Genomic DNA, 22,365 nt, shown 5'->3' on the forward strand with positions numbered 1-22,365 from the left:
GCATCCAGTATGATATATAGGCCTATGTGTGTGTGTGTGTGTGTGTGTGTGTGTGTGTGTGTATTTATGTATGTAAATGTATTACCCAGCAAACACAGAACGTTCCATATGGTTTCCATTTGGTTATTTTATTAATAACCGCATTTTTCCACCTGGAACCGGACGTTCCCTACAAGTTATTTTTAGGGTTTATTTTTATAACAAGCCTATGTTATTATGCTAAAATGTGTCATTTTTCAAAAAAAAAAAATATTTTGCAGATACAGTTTATTAAAACCTGGATTAGAGCGCGTTAAAATGCATTATAATTTTCAGGTAAATCCAAATTTACAGCTAAAAATATCAAGCCAAGGTTACGCGCTGTATGAAAAGCATACAAATCTTTCCTGCGCGCGCCCCTCGGCCCCTGATCTGATTCTGCACGCGCATGTCCAGCATGCGCTTCTCCAGCACGCGCTTACCTCAGTCAGCAGCGCGCATTTCGTTTTGCTGACTAACATTAGTTTATCGACCTCTTTATTGAATAATTGCTTATAATTAATAATTATACGACCTCTTTATTGAAAAATAGCTTATAATTAATAATTATAGGAGAATAAATAGTGTGAATTCAGAGAGATTTGACACGTATAATTGAAGAGAACACGAAGTTAACCGAGTTTTTGTTTACTGACCAAGAGTCCCGCTCATTCAGTGGTAAGAAATTACTGTAATGTTACATAACGTTAATTGTTAACCATTTTTAACCATGTTAAAATGTATATACATATACATTTTAACATATGTAACAACATATTTTTATATATATATATATATATATATATATATATATATATATATATATATATATATATATATATATATATATATATATATATATATATATATATATATATAAAAACCGTACTGTGTCTTCAATCACATTTATGGCCAGACATCACTTCAATATCATCTGGATATGCATTTTTCTGATCATTACAGATGGTTCCAAGGATCCAAAGACAGGACACGCTTATATTCCAAAGAATGGAGTAATATGTCAGATAATTTATCAGTACACAACAGAGTTGGTTGCAATTTTGTTGGCCTTGCAATGGGGAAATTATTTAAATAACTCTGATTATCTGATAGTTATTCAGCTTTAGAAAGCATGAAATCTATAAGAAATGATATAATTCATAAAATTTGTATGGGTTTTGTAAGTTAAATGAAAAGGATTTAAAATCAGGTTTCTTTGGGTAGGCTACCTGCAAATGTTGAAGTGAATGAGGAGGTTGATAAACTTGCAAAACAAACACTGAAACACACTAAAAAGTGAACAGTTGGATCAGCTTAAAAAAATTACTTCAATTGGTAACACCTAAAGAAATTAAGTTTACTCAACTTAAATTATCACGTAAAACGTGATGAACGAAGATCAACATGGCAGGAGTATTGGGTGGATCATGACAAAGGGAGACATTTATATAATATACAACCAGAAGTGGATATAGGTAGGAGTAGAAGAGAGGAAAGAATAATTACACGGTTAAGAATAGGACACACAGGGCTCAATTCTTCATTGAAGATAATAGGGAAACATCCAACATTGTAGTCATTTATACTGTAGAGCATATTTTATTTCATTGCAAAAAGTCCAGCCAAGAAAGAAATCAGCTTTTTCAGTCTCTCAGAATGGTCAATCAGAATAATTTTACAATGCAAGGTTTATTAGGGAAAACATCCAGTAACATTTATCACTTTGTTATTAAGTTTCTGAGAGACAAAGACTTAGCTAAAATGATTTAATTTAGTTTTTATTAGTTAAGTTCCAATATCTCCGGCCCAGTCGGTGGCGGTAATGCACCGTTGGTTTGCCAACCGCCATAAAAATCTAAAGAATAAGATCACACATTAGGATCACTACCGTGAGGCATTACATAAACACCACACTAAATAATCTTTTAGTGTACGTATTTTTATTTGTATCGTTACTGTCTACTGTACGCCAGCATGAGGGACAGGGCCTGCAAAGTTGTGGTGAGTTTTGCAGGGATGGTAACTGCATTATCGTTCACTTTAGCCTTCATATGGTATATGGAGTCATATCAAGCATTTTATGATGCCACTGTCAAAACAATATTTAGCCTAGGCATACCGCTTCATGTATTTACTGAACATTTGTGTAATAATTCACGGCAAGATAATAAACTGAATATGATGGTGGTCCAAGAGCTGACCGGTGGCGTGGTGCACTTTCTGGTTTGCTGACCATCACTTTTTAATTTTCACTTGTTAACCGCTTTCACACACGCACACATTATAAAATACACGATGATAAATATAAAATTCAATACACAATACCTATATAAAACACTATTATTTACACGATTACAAAGTTTGTCATCTTGCTTCCTGGAAAGTCATGAAGGAATGTACAACCTGTTGAAGGAGGAAAAGTTGCTGTCAAACTTTGACAAATTCCAGATCTCTCTCTCTCTCTCTCTCTTCTTCTCTAGGCCAGCATGCCGGTAGAGAGAATGCGAATGAGGCCGTGGTTGGAAGAGCAGATAAACTCGTGTAAAATACCGGGGCTGAAATGGGTCAACAAGGTACTGTGACTGTGCTAGTCTTTTTATAGCATTTAATTGGTGAAAACTACAATCGCCATGAGCATGATGCTATTATCTGTGAAGCGTTTCGTCATTTTAAAGTGCACATACGCAGGGTGTGTCTTGATCCGTGACATCTTTTGCATGTTCTTTGCCTGCAGGAGAAGAGGATATTCCAGATTCCATGGATGCATGCTGCGCGGAACGGCTGGGACTTGGAGAAAGATGCTCCTCTCTTCCGAAACTGGGCCATTAACACAGGTGCAGTCAGCATGAAACACTGACATTTACGCATGTAAACATAAACACACACATACAGACAGAACATTCGTGTAAAAAATGTCATTCTCTGAACAAAATAGTGTGCTTACCTGTTTAAAACTCAGTCACAATGTGAGGATGCTGTTTTGCATTTGCCAAGACGAGCTGTTGTTTTTTGTTTTACTAGTTGATGGTGTGTTCTGGGAGGATGCTAGGATTCTCTTACGAGAGGTTCTCTCGTATTGCGTAAGTTGCTTACGCTATGGGTAAAGTCATCTTTTCTCGAGTTATGAAGCCAAAAAATGATCCTTAATTTTTATAATCTTGTCAACGCAGTGCAGCAGCAGCAGACCTAGAGCAGGCTATCTTGCGTGCTCATTGGCTGCCCTGCGGCAACTGCAGCAGCCTACCACTGAGCCTGGCGTGACGTCGCGCCCTCACGCGTCACAGCCCGCCAGAAGGGGCGTGGTTTAGCGTATATAAGGAAGGGCTCGGAGGCTGCTCCCCTGGTTTTCGTCTCTTCAGCGAAGCTCTCTGCATCGCTGGACTCTGAGAGAAGCCGCCATTGAAACAAGCGACCAGCAAGCCGAGGATAGAGCCTGAGGAAGCCGGTCGTCTTTGCCGCCTTCAGCCATCCGTGCCTGCTTCGCTATCCGGCAACAGTATCCTTTTTTGCTGTGCTTCCTTGTGTGCTCGCCCCCACAACACACTCCTCTAAAAGAGCACGAGGCGTTTGTTGCAAAATGCCTCGCATTTCCTGTGGCTCTTGCCGAGCCCCGCTCAGCGACAGGTAGGCCTGTCACGATAACAAATTTTGCTGGACGATAAATTGTCCAAGAAATTATCGCGATAAACGATAATATTGTCGTTCTGAGACCATTTTCATTTAATATAATTATAATGGCATAATAATGCAGGTACACCTTTTCAACGATCTATAAACTTTTATTTCTAAAGAATATTAAACATTGAAAACGGAAAACATTTTAAATATCCAAAAAAATGAACAAAACAACCAAAAACAATGAAAGCAATGGACTCTTAGTGTCTGTTAACAAAATAAATGTCTGTTAATATATAAAATGAAACAAAATTGCACTTCAAAAAATATTAAACATTAGGCTTTAGACATTATTAAATGGTGATACATTCCATAACAGGCAAAACTGACAGTTAGGGCCTTTGTAAACAAATAAAAAAAGCCTCAACAAGCCATATCGCACAATTTTGCACTGTTACTTTGTCCTCCTGTTACTTTGTCAAGTGATTGTGTACTGTCGGGAAGACGGAGACGCACTTTATTGCGTGTGTATGCTACGCACTGAAAATACTTGGTTAGGATTAGGGGTGAGGAGTGCGTGCGTATTACACGCCATAAAGAGCGTATCATATGCACGCAAAAACTATTTTTGGCGTATAAATGGCACGAGAAATAACATTCGTGGTATAGATATGCATTTTCATGTGATCGGGCTCGCTGTCGCAACTCACAACTAGCATCTTCTCTCTCTCCCGGCAGTAGCCGCAAACAGTCCCGCCGGTGCTTTCCCACACAAAGACCATGTGACTGACAAGCGCCGCGCCGCCGCCTCCCCACACAAAGACCATGCAACTGACAACAAGAGGGTTCACTCCTCCTATACGCTAAAGAACCGAGAGTGGTCATCCAGTCTCTTTGGTAGAGAGAGAGAGAGATGAGGAAAACAAACAAGCATGCAAATGGAATTATCGCGGCCGGAAAAATTATCGAGCTCATTTTTTTTATCGTGCGATTAATCGACTTATCGACTATCGCGACAGGCCTAGCGACAGGGACCGCCATGTGATCTGCGCTCTCTGCCTGGGACGAGACCACGCAGCCTTCGCTCTCTCTTCGGGCGGCTGCGAATTCTGCGAAGAACTGCTGATGTCGACCCTGCGGGCTCGACTCGCCTTGTTCGACGCTCACGCTGTCTCTCCGCCTGCCTCCGCCGGACCGCGCAAGAATTAGCGCCGCTCCCAGAGGCCACCGGAACCCGATGCAGTAGCTAAGTGCTCGCGGGAACCCTTCCCGCGAGCCTCGCTCTCTCCTTCTCCACCCCCCTTTCCCGACGCGCAGCGGCCAGCCCCCGCTAAACCTTTATCAGTCTAAGTCGCGTGTATGCCCTGCCCACAATTTTCGTGCGCGGGCTACTTCTACTCGATTTAGCTCTCCTGGTTGAGCTGCACTATAAGGGTTGTGTCAGTTTCAGTACAGACTGGCTGGGCCGCTCTGCACTCCCTACTGTGTGCTTATGTACATGCGCTAACCACTCTGTTAGCCCCCTGTTTCCCACTCATCATGTTCCCCGGGCTTTCCCTGGGACTCACAGGGGATGCTGTGCGCGCACAGCATTGACAAGGGGGTTCCCGTAGCGTAAGCAACTTTTACGCAATGTAAGCAACGTAAGCAAAATCTGTTACCTAATGTAACCTCTGTTCTCTCTAGAAGAGGGAACGAGTATTGCGTAACCCACCGTGCTTGCGCCACGAGCTCATTTCGCTTCAGTTGACGAAAACCAGGGGAGCAGCCTCTGAGCCCTTTCTTATATACGCTAAATCACGCCCCTTCTGGCGGACTGTGACGCGTCAAGCGCCCTCATTGGGTGTGACGTCACCCCAGGCTCAGTGGTAGGCTGCTGCAGTTGCCGCAGGGCAGCCTGCTCTAGGTCTGCTGCTGCTGCACTGCGTTGACAAGATTATAAAAATTAAGGATAATGTTTTGGCTTCATATCTCAAGAAAAGATGACTTTACCCGTAGTGTAAGCAACTTACGCAATACTCGTTCCCTCTTCTAGAGAGAACAGAGGTTACATTAGGTAACCGATTACGTTTTTCTAATTAGTTGATGGTGTGTTCTGGGAGGATGCTAGGGTTTTACTAGTTGGTTGATGGGGTGTTCTGGGAGGATGCTTGGGTTTTACTAGTTGGTTGATGGGGTGTTCTGGGAGGATGCTAGGGTTTTACTAGTTGGTTGATGGGGTGTTCTGGGAGGATGCTTGGGTTTTACTAGTTGGTTGATGGGGTGTTCTGGGAGGATGCTAGGGTTTTACTAGTTGGTTGATGGGGTGTTCTGGGAGGATGCTAGGGTTTTACTAGTTGTTTGATGGTGTTCTGGGAGGATGCTAGGGTTTTACTAGTTGGTTGATGGAGTGTTCTGGGAGGATGCTAGGGTTTTACTAGTTGGTTGATGGGGTGTTCTGGGAGGATGCTAGGGTTTTACTAGTTGGTTGATGGGGTGTTCTGGGAGGATGCTAGGGTTTTACTAGTTGGTTGATGGGGTGTTCTGGGAGGATGCTTGGGTTTTACTAGTTGGTTGATGGGGTGTTCTGGGAGGATGCTAGGGTTTTACTAGTTGGTTGATGGGGTGTTCTGGGAGGATGCTAGGGTTTTACTAGTTGGTTGATGGTGTTCTGGGAGGATGCTAGGGTTTTACTAGTTGGTTGATGGAGTGTTCTGGGAGGATGCTAGGGTTTTACTAGTTGGTTGATGGGGTGTTCTGGGAGGATGCTAGGGTTTTACTAGTTGGTTGATGGAGTGTTCTGGGAGGATGCTAGGGTTTTACTAGTTGGTTGATGGAGTGTTCTGGGAGGATGCTAGGGTTTTACTAGTTGGTTGATGGTGTTCTGGGAGGATGCTAGGGTTTTACTAGTTAGTTGATGGGGTGTTCTGGGAGGATGCTAGGGTTTTACTAGTTGGTTGATGGGGTGTTCTGGGAGGATGCTAGGGTTTTACTAGTTGGTTGATGGAGTGTTCTGGGAGGATGCTAGGGTTTTACTAGTTGGTTGATGGTGTTCTGGGAGGATGCTAGGGTTTTACTAGTTGGTTGATGGGGTGTTCTGGGAGGATGTTAGGGTTTTACTAGTTGGTTGATGGGGTGTTCTGGGAGGATGCTAGGGTTTTACTAGTTAGTTGATGGGTTGTTCTGGGAGGATGCTAGGGTTTTACTAGTTGGTTGATGGGGTGTTCTGGGAGGATGCTAGGGTTTTACTAGTTGGTTGATGGGGTGTTCTGGGAGGATGCTAGGGTTTTACTAGTTGGTTGATGGGGTGTTCTGGGAGGATGCTAGGGTTTTACTAGTTGGTTGATGGGGTGTTCTGGGAGGATGCTAGGGTTTTACTAGTTGGTTGATGGGGTGTTCTGGGAGGATGCTTGGGTTTTACTAGTTGGTTGATGGGGTGTTCTGGGAGGATGCTAGGGTTTTACTAGTTGGTTGAGGGGGTGTTCTGGGAGGATGCTAGGGTTTTACTAGTTGGTTGATGGAGTGTTCTGGGAGGATGCTAGGGTTTTACTAGTTGGTTGATGGTGTTCTGGGAGGATGCTAGGGTTTTACTAGTTAGTTGATGGGTTGTTCTGGGAGGATGCTAGGGTTTTACTAGTTGGTTGATGGAGTGTTCTGGGAGGATGCTAGGGTTTTACTAGTTGGTTGATGGGGTGTTCTGGGAGGATGCTAGGGTTTTACTAGTTGGTTGATGGGGTGTTCTGGGAGGATGCTAGGGTTTTACTAGTTGGTTGATGGGGTGTTCTGGGAGGATGCTAGGGTTTTACTAGTTGGTTGATGGGGTGTTCTGGGAGGATGCTAGGGTTTTACTAGTTGGTTGATGGGGTGTTCTGGGAGGACACCTATTTTCCAAATCCAAAGAGTCCAACACTATATATGTATATATATATATATATATATATATATAAAATTCTCATTCTTATATATAGTTTGAGTTTCTTCTACATCTGTATTTTCATAACTACTAAAGGCAATACAAATATAAAAAGCTGAAGTGATCAAGAAATGCTATTCTATATTATCTATAAGTGTATCTGGTTTTCCATTGCTATTTCTTTAGGTAAATATCGACCAGGTGACAAACAGTACCCCAAAACATGGAAGGCAAACTTCCGCTGTGCCATGAACTCCCTGCCTGACATAGAAGAGGTGAAGGACAAAAGCATCAAAACGGGAACAAACGCCTTCAGAGTTTACAAGATGCTGTCAGCGTCTGAGAGGCACTCAAAGAGAGGTCAGTCCATAACACATGCTGGCGCTAGCAACGTTTACATGGACACGTTTACATTGTTTCAATATGATTGATGAATCCGAACATAGTGTTTACATGACCGCTAAAGAAAGTGATCGGGTTTATGTGTGCGTTTATATGTCACAAGCTTCAAATCAGAATTGATTTTTTGACATGTACATTTTTTTTTTACTTCTACATCGCTTCTCTTCTTTGTTTTAAAGAGCAGACTTTATATTTATCTATTTCGGGTCCTGATAAGGAAACACAAGACCTGTTGTGCCGTGCTGCGGGATGAGAGTCCGAAACATGGACTGTTGATTTGACCAATTCGTTCTGATTTACGCGGTTACATGTGTTTTTTTTTGTTTTTTGTTTTTTGACTGTGCTGCTAGTCCGGTTACAATGGCATTATTAGGGTCCATGCAAACACTGCAACTGACTTCATCACATCACACTCACTTCATCACACTCTTGTTTTTATCAGTATTTTGCCTTATATTTCTTTAAATATTTTCTGTTTAGATTTTAAATTTTGGTATTTTTGTTGTGTGTTTTTGACATTTGTATTAGTTTATTTTTAAACAATACGTTTAAAGTTTTTATTAGGGGTTCAAGCACGAATAATTATCAAAAAAAAGTTGAACTTTTGCATTTGGATGGCTGTAATAGGATCATTTATAAAAGGGGCGTGGCAAAATACACTAAAAAGCCTATAAATACTAAATGAAAACTCAGAACTTCACAAAAATCAATGAGCATATGTGACATAACATCACAAACAAACATGCAAAATTTTATGGAGATCGGACCAAAGGTGGCGCTATAACAGTTAAAAGGCTTTAAAACCATATATTTCCTATGGTAAACTGCCTGTATTGGCTGTAAATGGTCTTTTCCATCTCTGATCATATAATTTTCATATCATAATGTTCAAAACTAGTGCAATACAATTCTCTGGACTCACTAGATCAATAATTGTCAGAAAAATTTGAACTTCTTCATTTGGATAGCTATAATAGGTTCACTTCAAAATGTAGACTTGTCCCTGAAAGCCTATATATATTTAATGAATGCTCAAGACCTTCTTACAAATAAGTCAGAACATGTGAAATATCACCCTGAACATGCATGAAAATTTTCAGACGGATCGGACAAAATTTGCCTCTTTAACAGTTAAAAAGGTGAAAATGATATGAATATAATGGCATATTAAGCCAAGAAGTGGTATTTTACTGCCCCCTGCTGTTTAAAATAGACATTTTGTCATATTGTTCTATAATTTATATTTAGACTTTATAAAATCACTATTTTAACATTTACAATTACATTTAGTCAAAATCTATCTGTTAAAATATTAGTATTGACAGTTTGATCACATCATACAGTTCAAATGCCTGTATCTACAACATAATGTGTGCGTGTAGTCTTAGGTTTCTGAATAAATTCTGAATCATCTGATTAATAGCTTACAAAGACTTTGTGAAATGTTTATAGATATAAATATATATAAATATATTGTCATAATGGCATATCACAATAGTATTGAAACAACAACAACAACAACAACAACAACATTTGTCTTTGTGTGTGTGTGTGTGTGTGTGTGTGTGTGTGTGTGTGTGTGTGTGTGTGTGTGTGAGAGAGAGAGAGAGAGAGAGAGAGAGCATGCATTATTGAGTTAACATGGAAACACTGGTTAGCTTTAGTGCAGAAAACTGGTGAAAATAATGAAATTTAAAGTGAAAGTGAGCCAATAAGTGGTCTTCTACTGCCCTCTGCTGGCCATTCTACGGATTAATGAAGTCTTTTCACATGTGCTCACATTAATACTTGGACACTAAAAAATCACTTATTTAACAATAACTATTATAACAAAATCATATTTTGTCAGTGTTTATCACTTCATTTGCACTGACACTTCACATAATGGCTAGTAATGTGGTAAATAATCATTATAGTAAATAATACTAAAATGTGGTGTATCAAGGTAAATCATGCTAGAATCCTGTTAAATCATTCTAGAACGTGGTATATCATAGTAAATCATGCTAGAACAGGGTAAATAATGGTAAACCATGGTAAATCATGATAAACTATGGTAAATCATGCTAGAATGTGGTATATCATAGTAAATCATGCTAGAACAGGGTAAATAATGGTAAACCATGGTAAATCATGATAAACTATGGTAAATCATGCTAGAATGTGGTATATCATAGTAAATCATGCTAGAACAGGGTAAATAATGGTAAACCATGGTAAATCATGATAAACTATGGTAAATCATGCTAGAATGTGGTATATCATAGTAAATCATGCTAGAACATGGTAAACTAAGATAAATTCATGGTAAACTATGCTAGAACAGGGCAAATCATGGTAAACCATGGTAAATCATGATAAACTATGGTAAATCATGCTAGAATGTAGTATATCATGGTAAATCATGCTAGAACATGGTAAATCAAGGTAAACTAAAATAAATTCATGGTAAACTATGCTAGAACAGGGTAAATCATGGTAAACCATGGGAAATCATGGTAAACCATGGTAAATCATGCTAGAATCTATGATGTCAGTGGTTACATGCTTGCTAAATAAAACGTAATAACTTTTGATGCTTTTGTGCTTAAATGCCTTAATAGCTTGAACCCCGCTAAATGCTGCTTGCAGCTTTAATTAATTATTATTTCAGTTTAGTTATTTTAGTAGAACTTAAATGACATGAAACTAAGAAATGTTGCAACTAGCTTAATTTTTTATTTTTTTTTTGTTTTGTTTTTTTGTTAAAATTTAATTTATTTCAAGTGACACTTTTTTTCATGGTTTTAGTGTTAGTTAACTATAATAATTCTGGTATGATCCCACTTAGTCTGCCCAAGTACCTGTTACTGATGTGTCTCACAAAAGCTGAGAAGAAAATATATTCATGTCATATTTCACCCCCAATTATTTTTAGAAATAAATAAATGAACTTTTCTACATTTTTTCCAGGACAATATAATGCATTTTCCTTCAACTTATCATTACTGTAATGCAAACGTTATACATATACACATATATTACCGGTCGAAAGTTTGGAAACATTACTATTTTTAATATTTTTGAAAGAAGTCTCTTATGCTCTTCAAGCCTGCATATATTTGTTCAAAAATACAGAAAAAAACAGTACTATTGTGAAATTATTACACTTTAAAATAATGTTTTTCTATTCTAATATCCTTAAAAATATAATTTATTTATGTACAGCAAAGCTCAACGTGAAGGATGTTTTTTTAAATGTAATTGTGTAATAATTTATGTGTATAGATTTGTTTTTACCGCTTTATGTTGATTTAAATCAAAACATTATTAAAAAGAATCTAATGAGGATAATGAGAAGTAAACATAAAAAAAACAATAAACCAATAATGAAATGTTTGCATCATGGTAATACTAATATAAATATATAATTTACTAGAATTTATATAGAATTTAGTTCCTTAAACATCTTAATGGCCCTAAAATGGCTTCATTATCATATAATTATAAAAAGCAAATATAATTTCAATGATATATGATATAATATATGAATTAATATAATTAAATTTTATAATTTCTTATTTGATTTTGGGGTGAAAAAGCACATCAAATGTTGAAATGACAGGTTTGATGATTTGCATGCATTGATCTCGATGTGTGTGTGTGTGTTTCTCAAAGGAAAGAAGCGAGCAGCTGAAAAAGAAGAAAAGGTATGGACTCTCACTTTTGGGTGTGTGTCGTTGTGTGTGCAGTCAGAAAAGCTGAAATGATAAAGGTTATTAGATGAATCGACACAGATGTGTGTGTGTGTGTGTGTGTGTGTGTGTGTGTGTGTGTTAACCACAGGCGGTGCGATCGTGTCCTGAGGCGTCCAGTTGGGAAAACAGCAACGGCTCGTCCTCAGTGACAGTCAAGCAGGAGGAGGATTACTATAGCACAGGTACAGAATATCCTGATCCGCCCTGCACACCTGTGCCACGGTCATGTGACGTAATTCAGGTGGAACCGGTTCTCTACAGGACGGCAAGCAAGAAGCTAGGATTAGAAACTGTATCTGGTTTTTATCTCTACACTCATTTCACATTTTAGATGTTCAGATTATCAGATGTTCACACTTTAACCAGGTGTTGATTCTCTAATGTTGAATTGACCGATAAATGACACCATTTTGACGAGCGTCTTAAAAACAGGACTTATCGACACTAATTCAACCAAATTATGTTTTACTCAAAGAGATAGTTCACACAAAAATGTAAATTCTGTTATAATTTACTCACCATTAAAGGCACACTATGTAGCTTTTCAACCTTCATAATATATTTCCAAGACCCTTGTGATGGTACATCGACTTACAAAAGGTTGAATGACACGTCTGCCAGAGCCTGACGGGGTCTGTATCGCTTTTACTGGCACTACGTAACTTCGGGGTTCGGGTAGTAACCCGAGCACAAAAAAGAACTACAAAATTCGACTGCTTTACGGCATACGTCACTTCCCCCACCACTTCCTCAAATTTGGACGTGAGAGGCCAACCAGCGTTTGTTTTCCGGCTTTCGTGCGTATGTTTTTGTCATGGGGGCTGTTTACACCTGGCCACTTCATGCGTTTTCTCAGATCGGATATCTATCCGTGAAAAGACCAGGTGTAAACGCCCTCCGAAACGCATTCAAGACGGATTTGAATCCGATCGCTCAAACCACTTCAGGAGGAGATCTGAGACGCATTCCAGACGAAACTGGACAAGTGTAAATGCATCTGGTTGTTGAAACCACATGTAAATTGTACTCCTCCCAAAAATGCAAAAAAAAAACAAAAAAAAACGTGAGAGCGTGTTATAGGCTACATGTTATATCCAGATATGACGACGCTACTGGAACACGCATCACCGCAGATGAGCAGCTGAGCATCTATTCATCAAGCCAACGTGCAAACTATCGCAAATCACAGTGAAAGTAAGTCGCAGACGCTTAACACACAATCATCATCATTAAAAGTAAAGAAACGAAGTGATCTTACCAGGGCTGTTGCCGCTCTCTCTTATTGCGGGCTTTGATTTTGAAATTTTAGCTGATGATCAATAAAATGCAGCTCATATCTGTTGCTTTCGGTGACGTGCACTCCATTAAATCTGCATATAGCGCGGGAATTGAAGATCGGATTTAAATCCGTTTCGCAAAAACACATTTATGTGACCAGAAGTAAATGGAATCGTTTTGATAAATCTGATAGCTATCTGATCTGAGAAAACGCATGAAGTGGCCAGTAAATAAATCTCTTATTTGTAAACTTGTTTGCGTTCTATGTTGTGTGTCGTTGCGCTTGCTTGTAGTATGTCATTTTTTACGATGCTGTTCATTCATCCATTGCTGATAATTAGACCAGTCCAATAATTTCCACATATGTCTAGCTAGCTTTCGATTATCAGAGCTGTTAACAGACTTGCTAACAAACACTTGTTTCCCTTATGTGTTTTTTGCGTTGTTTTATTGCCTAGCTTGCCTCACAAACTAGTTTGCCAGCTGAACTCAGGTGTTGTGAGGTGTATTTATCACGTAGTCCTGAGGGATATCAGACGACGCTGTTGACGTTGATATTTACGACAGTGCAAGTATTCCACAGCGACTCTAGGGGTCGCTGTTTGACAAAAACACAATTTCTACATAGTGTGCCTTTAAGTTGTTCCAAACCTGAATGAGTTTCGTTCTTCTATTGAACACAAAAGAAGATATTTTGAAGAATGTTGGGAATCAAACAGTTGCTGGACCCCATTGACTTCTTTAATAGGAAAACAAATACTAATGAAGTCAATGAGGACCAGAAACCATTTGGTTACTGACATTCTTCAAAATATCTTCTTTTGTGTTCAGCAGAAGAAAGAAACTACATGATGACAGAATTTAAATATTTGGGTGAACTATCCAATCGCTGTTCAAGTCAGTGTTAAAAGTCATGCTTTTTAAAGAAAGAAACTTAAAATACCCTTAAAATACTTGTGAATTGCTTGATGCATATTTATTTTATTTAAGTAAAAAAAAAAACCCGACCCGATCAGCCTGAAGGGGTTGTACTCGCTATAACCGCCTCGCTCTACATTATCCATTACTTACATGCAACTAAACCGAATCCTAATCCTATAACCCTATAGTAAGTACATATAGTTAATTAATATTTCTCAGTACTTAAATAGCCTACATAGTTACACTAACAATGACACCATAAAATAAAGTGTAACCAAATTAAGCAGCATATTTTAATATGCCCCACTATTTGTCAAAGTTTTATGACTGAATTGTGTTTGTGTCCAGATATTTCACCGGCGTTATTAATGAGCAGGTCCAGTCTGCGCTCGGCCTTCAGGAAGTTCTCCACAAAAAGGCAGATTGATTTCTGACTCGCAAGATCCAGTTGCATGAAGATCACATTCTCATTTCCAGTTTCCTATGAGGAAAGTATTATAATGTTCTATCATTTACAATGTTTGTGCAATAGATATAAGTAAAGCAGTGTGAAAATGTATCATTCATAAAAATGTTTACTAATAGATATCAACTTTTTAGCAGTTATTAATGTACTATATTTGTATTGCAAGTTTTCTGAAATATGCAATGAGCACAGTTCACATTTACACAGCAGAAATCTGAACGATTGATAACAACTGAACAGTTTGATTTTGTTGACATAGCAAGTGCTCTGAAGTGGAGAAAAAACTTGCAGACTATATGTATTAATTACATTATGAAAAGCCAAATATCTGAAAATTGACCTGTGCACGGAAAAACATTGGTTTTGGTATTGCACAAGTTACAATGTGGTACCAAAATTATAAAAAAATTATAAAAAATACATTTTAGTCCAATGCTATAACAGTAACTGGCATTTTTGGGTGCAGGAAAATCCTCTCCGTGTCAAAATGACCTGAACACAATTTAAGGACGCTTATGACACAAGAATTGTTTTGGGATTCATTATACTTGTTTTACTGTTCAATGTTCACTGAAGAGGCTCTAATGTGACAACATGCCCCACTATTGGGTCAATACGAACACCTTCCCTGTGACAACATGCCCCACTATTGGGTCAATACGAACACCTTCCCTGTGACAACATGCCCCACTATTGGGTCAATACGAACACCTTCCCTGTGACAACATGCCCCATTATTGGGTCAATACGAACACCTTCCCTGTGACAACATGCCCCACTATTGGGTCAATACGAACACCTTCCCTGTGACAACATGCCCCACTATTGGGTCAATACGAACACCTTCCCTGTGACAACATGCCCCACTATTGGGTCAATACGATCACCTTCCCTGTGACAACATGCCCCGCTATTGGGTCAATACAAACACCTTCCCTGTGACAACATGCCCCGCTATTGGGTCAATACGAACACCTTCCCTGTGACAACATGCTCCGCTAATGGGTCAATACGAACACCTTCCCTGTGACAACATGCCCCGCTATTGGGTCAATACGAACACCTTCCCTGTGACAACATGCTCCACTATTGGGTCAATACGAACACCTTCCCTGTGACAACATGCTCCGCTAATGGGTCAATACGAACACCTTCCCTGTGACAACATGCCCCGCTATTGGGTCAATACGAACACCTTCCCTGTGACAACATGCTCCACTATTGGGTCAATACGAACACCTTCCCTGTGACAACATGCCCCGCTATTGGGTCAATACGAACACCTTCCCTGTGACAACATGCCCCACTATTGGGTCAATACGAACACCTTCCCTGTGACAACATGCTCCGCTAATGGGTCAATACGAACACCTTCCCTGTGACAACATGCCCCACTATTGGGTCAATACGAACACCTTCCCTGTGACAACATGCTCCGCTATTGGGTCAATACGAACACCTTCCCTGTGACAACATGCCCCACTATTGGGTCAATACGAACACCTTCCCTGTGACAACATGCCCCGCTATTGGGTCAATACGAACACCTTCCCTGTGACAACATGCCCCGCTATTGGGTCAATACGAACACCTTCCCTGTGACAACATGCTCCGCTATTGGGTCAATACGAACACCTTCCCTGTGACAACATGCTCCACTATTGGGTCAATACGAACACCTTCCCTGTGACAACATGCCCCGCTAATGGGTCAATACGAACACCTTCCCTGTGACAACATGCCCCACTATTGGGTCAATACGAACACCTTCCCTGTGACAACATGCCCCGCTAATGGGTCAATACGAACACCTTCCCTGTGACAACATGCCCCACTATTGGGTCAATACGAACACCTTCCCTGTGACAACATGCCCCACTATTGGGTCAATACGAACACTTTCCCTGTGACAACATGCCCCGCTATTGGGTCAATACGAACACTTTCCCTGTGACAACATGCCCCGCTATTGGGTCAATACGAACACCTTCCCTGTGACAACATGCTCCGCTATTGGGTCAATACGAACACCTTCCCTGTGACAACATGCTCCGCTATTGGGTCAATACGAACACCTTCCCTGTGACAACATGCCCCACTAATGGGTCAATACGAACACCTTCCCTGTGACAACATGCCCCACTATTGGGTCAATACGAACACCTTCCCTGTGACAACATGCCCCACTATTGGGTCAATACGAACACCTTCCCTGTGACAACATGCCCCACTATTGGGTCAATACGAACACCTTCCCTGTGACAACATGCCCCGCTATTGGGTCAATACGAACACCTTCCCTGTGACAACATGCCCCGCTATTGGGTCAATACGAACACTTTCCCTGTGACAACATGCCCCGCTATTGGGTCAATACGAACACCTTCCCTGTGACAACGTGCCCCACTATTGGGTCAATACGAACACCTTCCCTGTGACAACATGCCCCACTAATGGGTCAATACGAACACCTTCCCTGTGACAACATGCCCCACTATTGGGTCAATACAAACACCTTCCCTGTGACAACATGCCCCACTATTGGGTCAATACGAACACCTTCCCTGTGACAACATGCCCCACTATTGGGTCAATACGAACACTTTCCCTGTGACAACATGCCCCGCTATTGGGTCAATACGAACACCTTCCCTGTGACAACATGCCCCGCTAATGGGTCAATACGAACACCTTCCCTGTGACAACATGCCCCGCTAATGGGTCAATACGAACACCTTCCCTGTGACAACATGCCCCGCTATTGGGTCAATACGAACACCTTCCCTGTGACAACATGCCCCGCTATTGGGTCAATACGAACACCTTCCCTGTGACAACATGCCCCACTATTGGGTCAATACGAACACCTTCCCTGTGACAACATGCCCCACTATTGGGTCAATACGAACACCTTCCCTGTGACAACATGCCCCACTATTGGGTCAATACGAACACCTTCCCTGTGACAACATGCCCCGCTATTGGGTCAATACGAACACCTTCCCTGTGACAACATGCCCCGCTAATGGGTCAATACGAACACCTTCCCTGTGACAACATGCCCCGCTATTGGGTCAATACGAACACCTTCCCTGTGACAACATGCCCCACTATTGGGTCAATACGAACACCTTCCCTGTGACAACATGCCCCACTATTGGGTCAATACGAACACCTTCCCTGTGACAACATGCCCCACTATTGGGTCAATACGAACACCTTCCCTGTGACAACATGCCCCACTATTGGGTCAATACGAACACCTTCCCTGTGACAACATGCCCCACTATTGGGTCAATACGAACACCTTCCCTGTGACAACATGCCCCGCTAATGGGTCAATACGAACACCTTCCCTGTGACAACATGCCCCACTATTGGGTCAATACGAACACCTTCCCTGTGACAACATGCCCCACTATTGGGTCAATACGAACACCTTCCCTGTGACAACATGCCCCGCTATTGGGTCAAGACGAACACCTTCCCTGTGACAACATGCCCCACTAATGGGTCAATACGAACACCTTCCCTGTGACAACATGCCCCGCTAATGGGTCAATACGAACACCTTCCCTGTGACAACATGCCCCACTATTGGGTCAATACGAACACCTTCTCTGTGACAACATGCCCCGCTATTGGGTCAATACGAACACCTTCCCTGTGACAACATGCCCCGCTATTGGGTCAATACGAACACCTTCCCTGTGACAACATGCCCCGCTATTGGGTCAATACGAACACCTTCCCTGTGACAACATGCCCCGCTATTGGGTCAATACGAACACCTTCCCTGTGACAACATGCTCCGCTATTGGGTCAATACGAACACCTTCCCTGTGACAACATGCCCCGCTATTGGGTCAATACGAACACCTTCCCTGTGACAACATGCTCCGCTATTGGGTCAATACGAACACCTTCCCTGTGACAACATGCCCCGCTATTGGGTCAATACGAACACCTTCCCTGTGACAACATGCCCCACTATTGGGTCAATACGAACACCTTCCCTGTGACAACATGCCCCGCTATTGGGTCAATACGAACACCTTCCCTGTGACAACATGCCCCGCTATTGGGTCAATACGAACACCTTCCCTGTGACAACATGCCCCGCTATTGGGTCAATACGAACACCTTCCCTGTGACAACATGCCCCGCTATTGGGTCAATACGAACACCTTCCCTGTGACAACATGCCCCGCTATTGGGTCAATACGAACACCTTCCCTGTGACAACATGCTCCGCTATTGGGTCAATACGAACACCTTCCCTGTGACAACATGCCCCGCTATTGGGTCAATACGAACACCTTCCCTGTGACAACATGCCCCACTATTGGGTCAATACGAACACCTTCCCTGTGACAACATGCCCCGCTATTGGGTCAATACGAACACCTTCCCTGTGACAACATGCTCCGCTATTGGGTCAATACGAACACCTTCCCTGTGACAACATGCCCCACTATTGGGTCAATACGAACACCTTCCCTGTGACAACATGCCCCGCTATTGGGTCAATACGAACACCTTCCCTGTGACAACATGCTCCGCTATTGGGTCAATACGAACACCTTCCCTGTGACAACATGCCCCGCTATTGGGTCAATACGAACACCTTCCATTTAGACCTTTTGACCTCAATTGTCCACACAAATATTTGAAGCTCAATTATATATTCATTATTAAAATTCCCATGGTTTCATAGAACTTTCCCATGTCAATAAATCAAACTTTTTTCCCTCAAAATTCATTACAATTTTAATTCAAGTCATTTTGAGGCCCATTTCTCCATTGTATTATCTAGTATTATATGTCATGCAATGTTTATATTCATTTCAGTGTTATTTAATAATGTTTCAACACTATTGTAGTTTTTATTAATATTTTGAATTAGCTTTTTTATTTTAATTTTAGTAATTAATTACATTTTACAATGCTTTTGTCATTTTTCTTAGCTTGTGTATATATATATATATTTTTTTTTTTATTAATTATTTTATTAACTAGTTCAGTTTTTTTTTCAGTTAGTCATTTCAGTAATTTAGTTTAAGATTTTAATCTAATATTTATCACTTATTACAGCTTTAATTCTATAAATGATTGTAATGTTTTAGTTCACAATAATTTAGTTTAGAAGAAAAGACTCTCAGTTCTGTGATTTTACAGGAAATAACAATCATGATATCTCTTTAATTTCACAGTTAAACGGAGATTGTTGCAGAACTCTCCTGCAGACTCAGACTCCATCTCGTCTCCTATTTCAGTAGATTTGCAAAAGTCTGCAATCATAAGTCAGAGATCTCAATATGATCTCACACACTTCTCATCAAACTCTTGCGAGACCCGAGCGGCTCTCCACACTGTTCTCTTCCTGAATATCCACAGTGTCTGCTTTCATTTCGCCCGAGGGATAAACATCTACATTGAGAAATCATGCAGACTAAACGTTTGCACAAAGGTGTGTTTCACCTACCGGTCACAATGACGGTCTTCCCGTATAGTTTGGCAGTGCCTGTGAAGGTCTTCCTATGGACAAAAATCCTATGAAAAATAAAATATGCAACTAATAAAGAAACCACAACACCCAGAAAGAGAATCATGCTTGCAGTCGTGACACTCAGACACTGAATGTGAATGAACTTGCAGATCTGGAGTCACACCCATTTTAAACACTGCCTGATGCTCTGGAATGTGTGTGTTATGTAATAAACCCTCAACTTTGTTAAACAGTAAGAATAATTTCTTATATATTTGTCAGTGAACTCGATCAGCATGCTGTAAATGTGTGTAATTTTAGATTTGTTTGAAATAAAGCTCTCCAACATTATTTTTTTCCTTTCTAATAATGACTGTGATAAAAATATTTTACGTAATGGGTATTTTCAACATTAAATGTACAGAGAAACGCAGACTAAGGATGCTCAGGTCAAAGGCCATATATATACTGAACCAAAAAGTGCTTAACACAGTAGAACTAACAGTCATGTGACTAGCTCAGATCATTACAAACCAATCACAGTGAAGAAGACTTGAGTGACACTGATTTTTACTCAACTGTATGATATAAATGTACATGTATCTTTCTATTCAGGAGACTCACTCGGTTGTTGTGACCAGTGATCTCCCGGGCGTGAATAAAACTTAATTTTTATGACAAAACTTTGACAAACAAAACTTTGTATTCATATTAAGAATTTCCACGACAATGACGTTGCACGTTTCGGTGTCAGAGGGTTCCTCCAGATGTGAGCATTCATAATGTTGAACAATTATCTCCATAAATCAGAGAGACACTTATGACTTTGTTGTTTGGCCACTCCAGTCATTCAGTCATAAAAATTCAGACTCAGCCAACAGGTCACATAATGAAAAGACAGTATATCCCAAAAATTAAATTAAATAAAAGTTGCTACCCATGCGAACATGAACACTAAGCTTTTCCCTCCAAAAACAGCCTAAACTTATGTAAGTAATTAGTAATATACAGTATTTCGTTGTCACCCTGCCTCTCCAAATGCAAAACTGACATTAACAAAATCCAATAATGCAATAACAGCTGAAAAAGTACTTGGGTGTGTGTTTTATTTTATATTTACCATTCAATAATGCAATCGTCTGTCCCATAGAAGCTTATGTTTTGGAACTATTGGGGCTTACATGAACCACGTGACAGCCATAGCGGGGACATCAACTCTTTCTCTCTATGGCTCTGCAAAAACCTAAATTGGGTCAAGCCAGAGCCCGTCTACGGAGAGCCTTGGCACTTCCTATTAGCCCCATTGTATGGATCTTGGTTGTAGTTCCACCAGAGCTCCACTGGGGGCGATCGCACATGAGTGCAGACTGAATGGGAGTCTATGGAGCTAGACGGCTAAATGTGTCTCTTCCACCCGATTGCTGTTGAGAAATCTCAGATTTGATTGTAGGTTTTGCAAGTTCAACATGGGTTACAGATCGAAAGTTGAATGAACGAGTACTTATTTCTTTTCGATTTCTTACAGGTTGAGTTGTTGTTGCCCATAACACGCTAGCATTCTGCTAATGACGTCAGCATTCTGAAAGACTTTTTAAAGCAAATAAGTGACTCTAAAAAATCTAACACCAAGCAATGTGTAATTTCTTTGCATCCCCTTTCAAAAACAACATTCAAATTACTAGACAAAAAATTATATCCTGAGAAAGGTGGATTTTGAGCGGTATAGCCAAGGGTGCAGGGATTTGTATTATTTTGAAGTACCCCCGGACGCCGCCATTGGCTAACGGAACCCCACCTGCAGTTAGCATCCCATTGACTCCCATTCATTTTGGCGTCACTTTGACAGCGAATAACTTCACATCTGAGGTGTTTAAAGACTCCATTTGTCCATTATTTATTTCTAAAGAAACACGACAATGTATAAAAGGCTCCATCACCTTGTATCTTACGTTATGGCCCTGTAGAAGCAGTTTTTGTAAAAGTAGGCTAACGATTGCGTCATAACCACGCGACTCTCTGTCGCACAGTAGAGAATTACCGTATGGACAGGAGGAGAAGCTCGCGGGCAATCGGGGGGACGTCGAGGCAAAATGACAAAGTAATTAATCAGAACACCTACAAAAAGTTTCTCTTGCTCCAAGATCATGGACAGCTCCTACTCACGCTCTCCGTCTCTGCGAGTTTCGGAAGGTAATGATTCAGATTGATCTTGGCACAGCTACTAGAAGACAGACGGTTTGCTCACGTCACATCTACGTCGTCGAGCTCAGTTTGAGTCTGCGCAGTACGCTGGACCCCCAGGAAGTAAGATTTTCTAATTGGCTTCACTTTGTCTCCGTTGAATTCAATGGGGTCGCTGTGTCCATTTCTTTTACTGTCTATGGGTATAGCGCCATAGACCTCCATTCATTCTGCAATCGTCCTGTGAGCGCCCTCATATGGAACAAGAGTGGAACTGCAACCGGAAGTTTTTTGAGTGGCACTTCTCCCCTTATTAGACTTTCTCTGGTCAAGCCAATCACGTCGTGTATAGAGCTGGTAAGTTCCG

The 22,365-nt window shown here is 40.7% G+C and overlaps 1 protein-coding gene across 3 annotated transcripts; it reads left to right on the forward strand.

Annotated features, from left to right (window-relative positions):
* Positions 1 to 1,822: 1,822 nt before the first annotated feature.
* Positions 1,823 to 20,511, forward strand: LOC308701014 (interferon regulatory factor 2-like). 3 transcript variants are annotated; one of them, XR_014031380.1, is made up of 8 exons: positions 1,823 to 2,019; positions 2,499 to 2,591; positions 2,753 to 2,852; positions 7,712 to 7,885; positions 11,585 to 11,616; positions 11,753 to 11,846; positions 14,212 to 14,355; positions 19,543 to 20,511. XR_014031380.1 is itself a non-coding variant. In XM_081383008.1 (7 exons), exons 1-7 carry the CDS (start codon positions 1,993 to 1,995, stop codon positions 14,295 to 14,297), a joined length of 606 nt encoding a protein of 201 aa, XP_081239134.1. In that variant the 5' UTR covers positions 1,825 to 1,992; the 3' UTR covers positions 14,298 to 14,449. The 3 variants fall into 3 exon arrangements, 1 of the variants encoding a protein (XP_081239134.1); XR_014031381.1 differs by having other exon boundaries at positions 1,825 to 2,019; positions 14,212 to 14,349; positions 19,541 to 19,681; XM_081383008.1 differs by lacking the exon at positions 19,543 to 20,511 and having other exon boundaries at positions 1,825 to 2,019; positions 14,212 to 14,449.
* Positions 20,512 to 22,365: the final 1,854 nt, after the last annotated feature.

This window comes from Scardinius erythrophthalmus (assembly GCF_964197995.2).
Source record: "Scardinius erythrophthalmus genome assembly, chromosome: 13".
Lineage (NCBI taxonomy): Eukaryota > Metazoa > Chordata > Actinopteri > Cypriniformes > Leuciscidae > Scardinius > Scardinius erythrophthalmus.

What these genes read in the sequence shown, in the direction of transcription:
- LOC308701014 (XM_081383008.1), top strand. Translation starts at nt 1,993, where the DNA reads ATGAGGGACAGGGCCTGCAAAGTTGTG. An exon ending in ACAGGGCCTGCAAAGTTGTG is followed by an intron (nt 2,020 to 2,498) that starts GTGAGTTTTGCA and finishes CTTCTTCTCTAG; the next exon opens with GCCAGCATGCCGGTAGAGAG. An exon ending in CAGCTGAAAAAGAAGAAAAG is followed by an intron (nt 11,617 to 11,752) that starts GTATGGACTCTC and finishes TGTTAACCACAG; the next exon opens with GCGGTGCGATCGTGTCCTGA.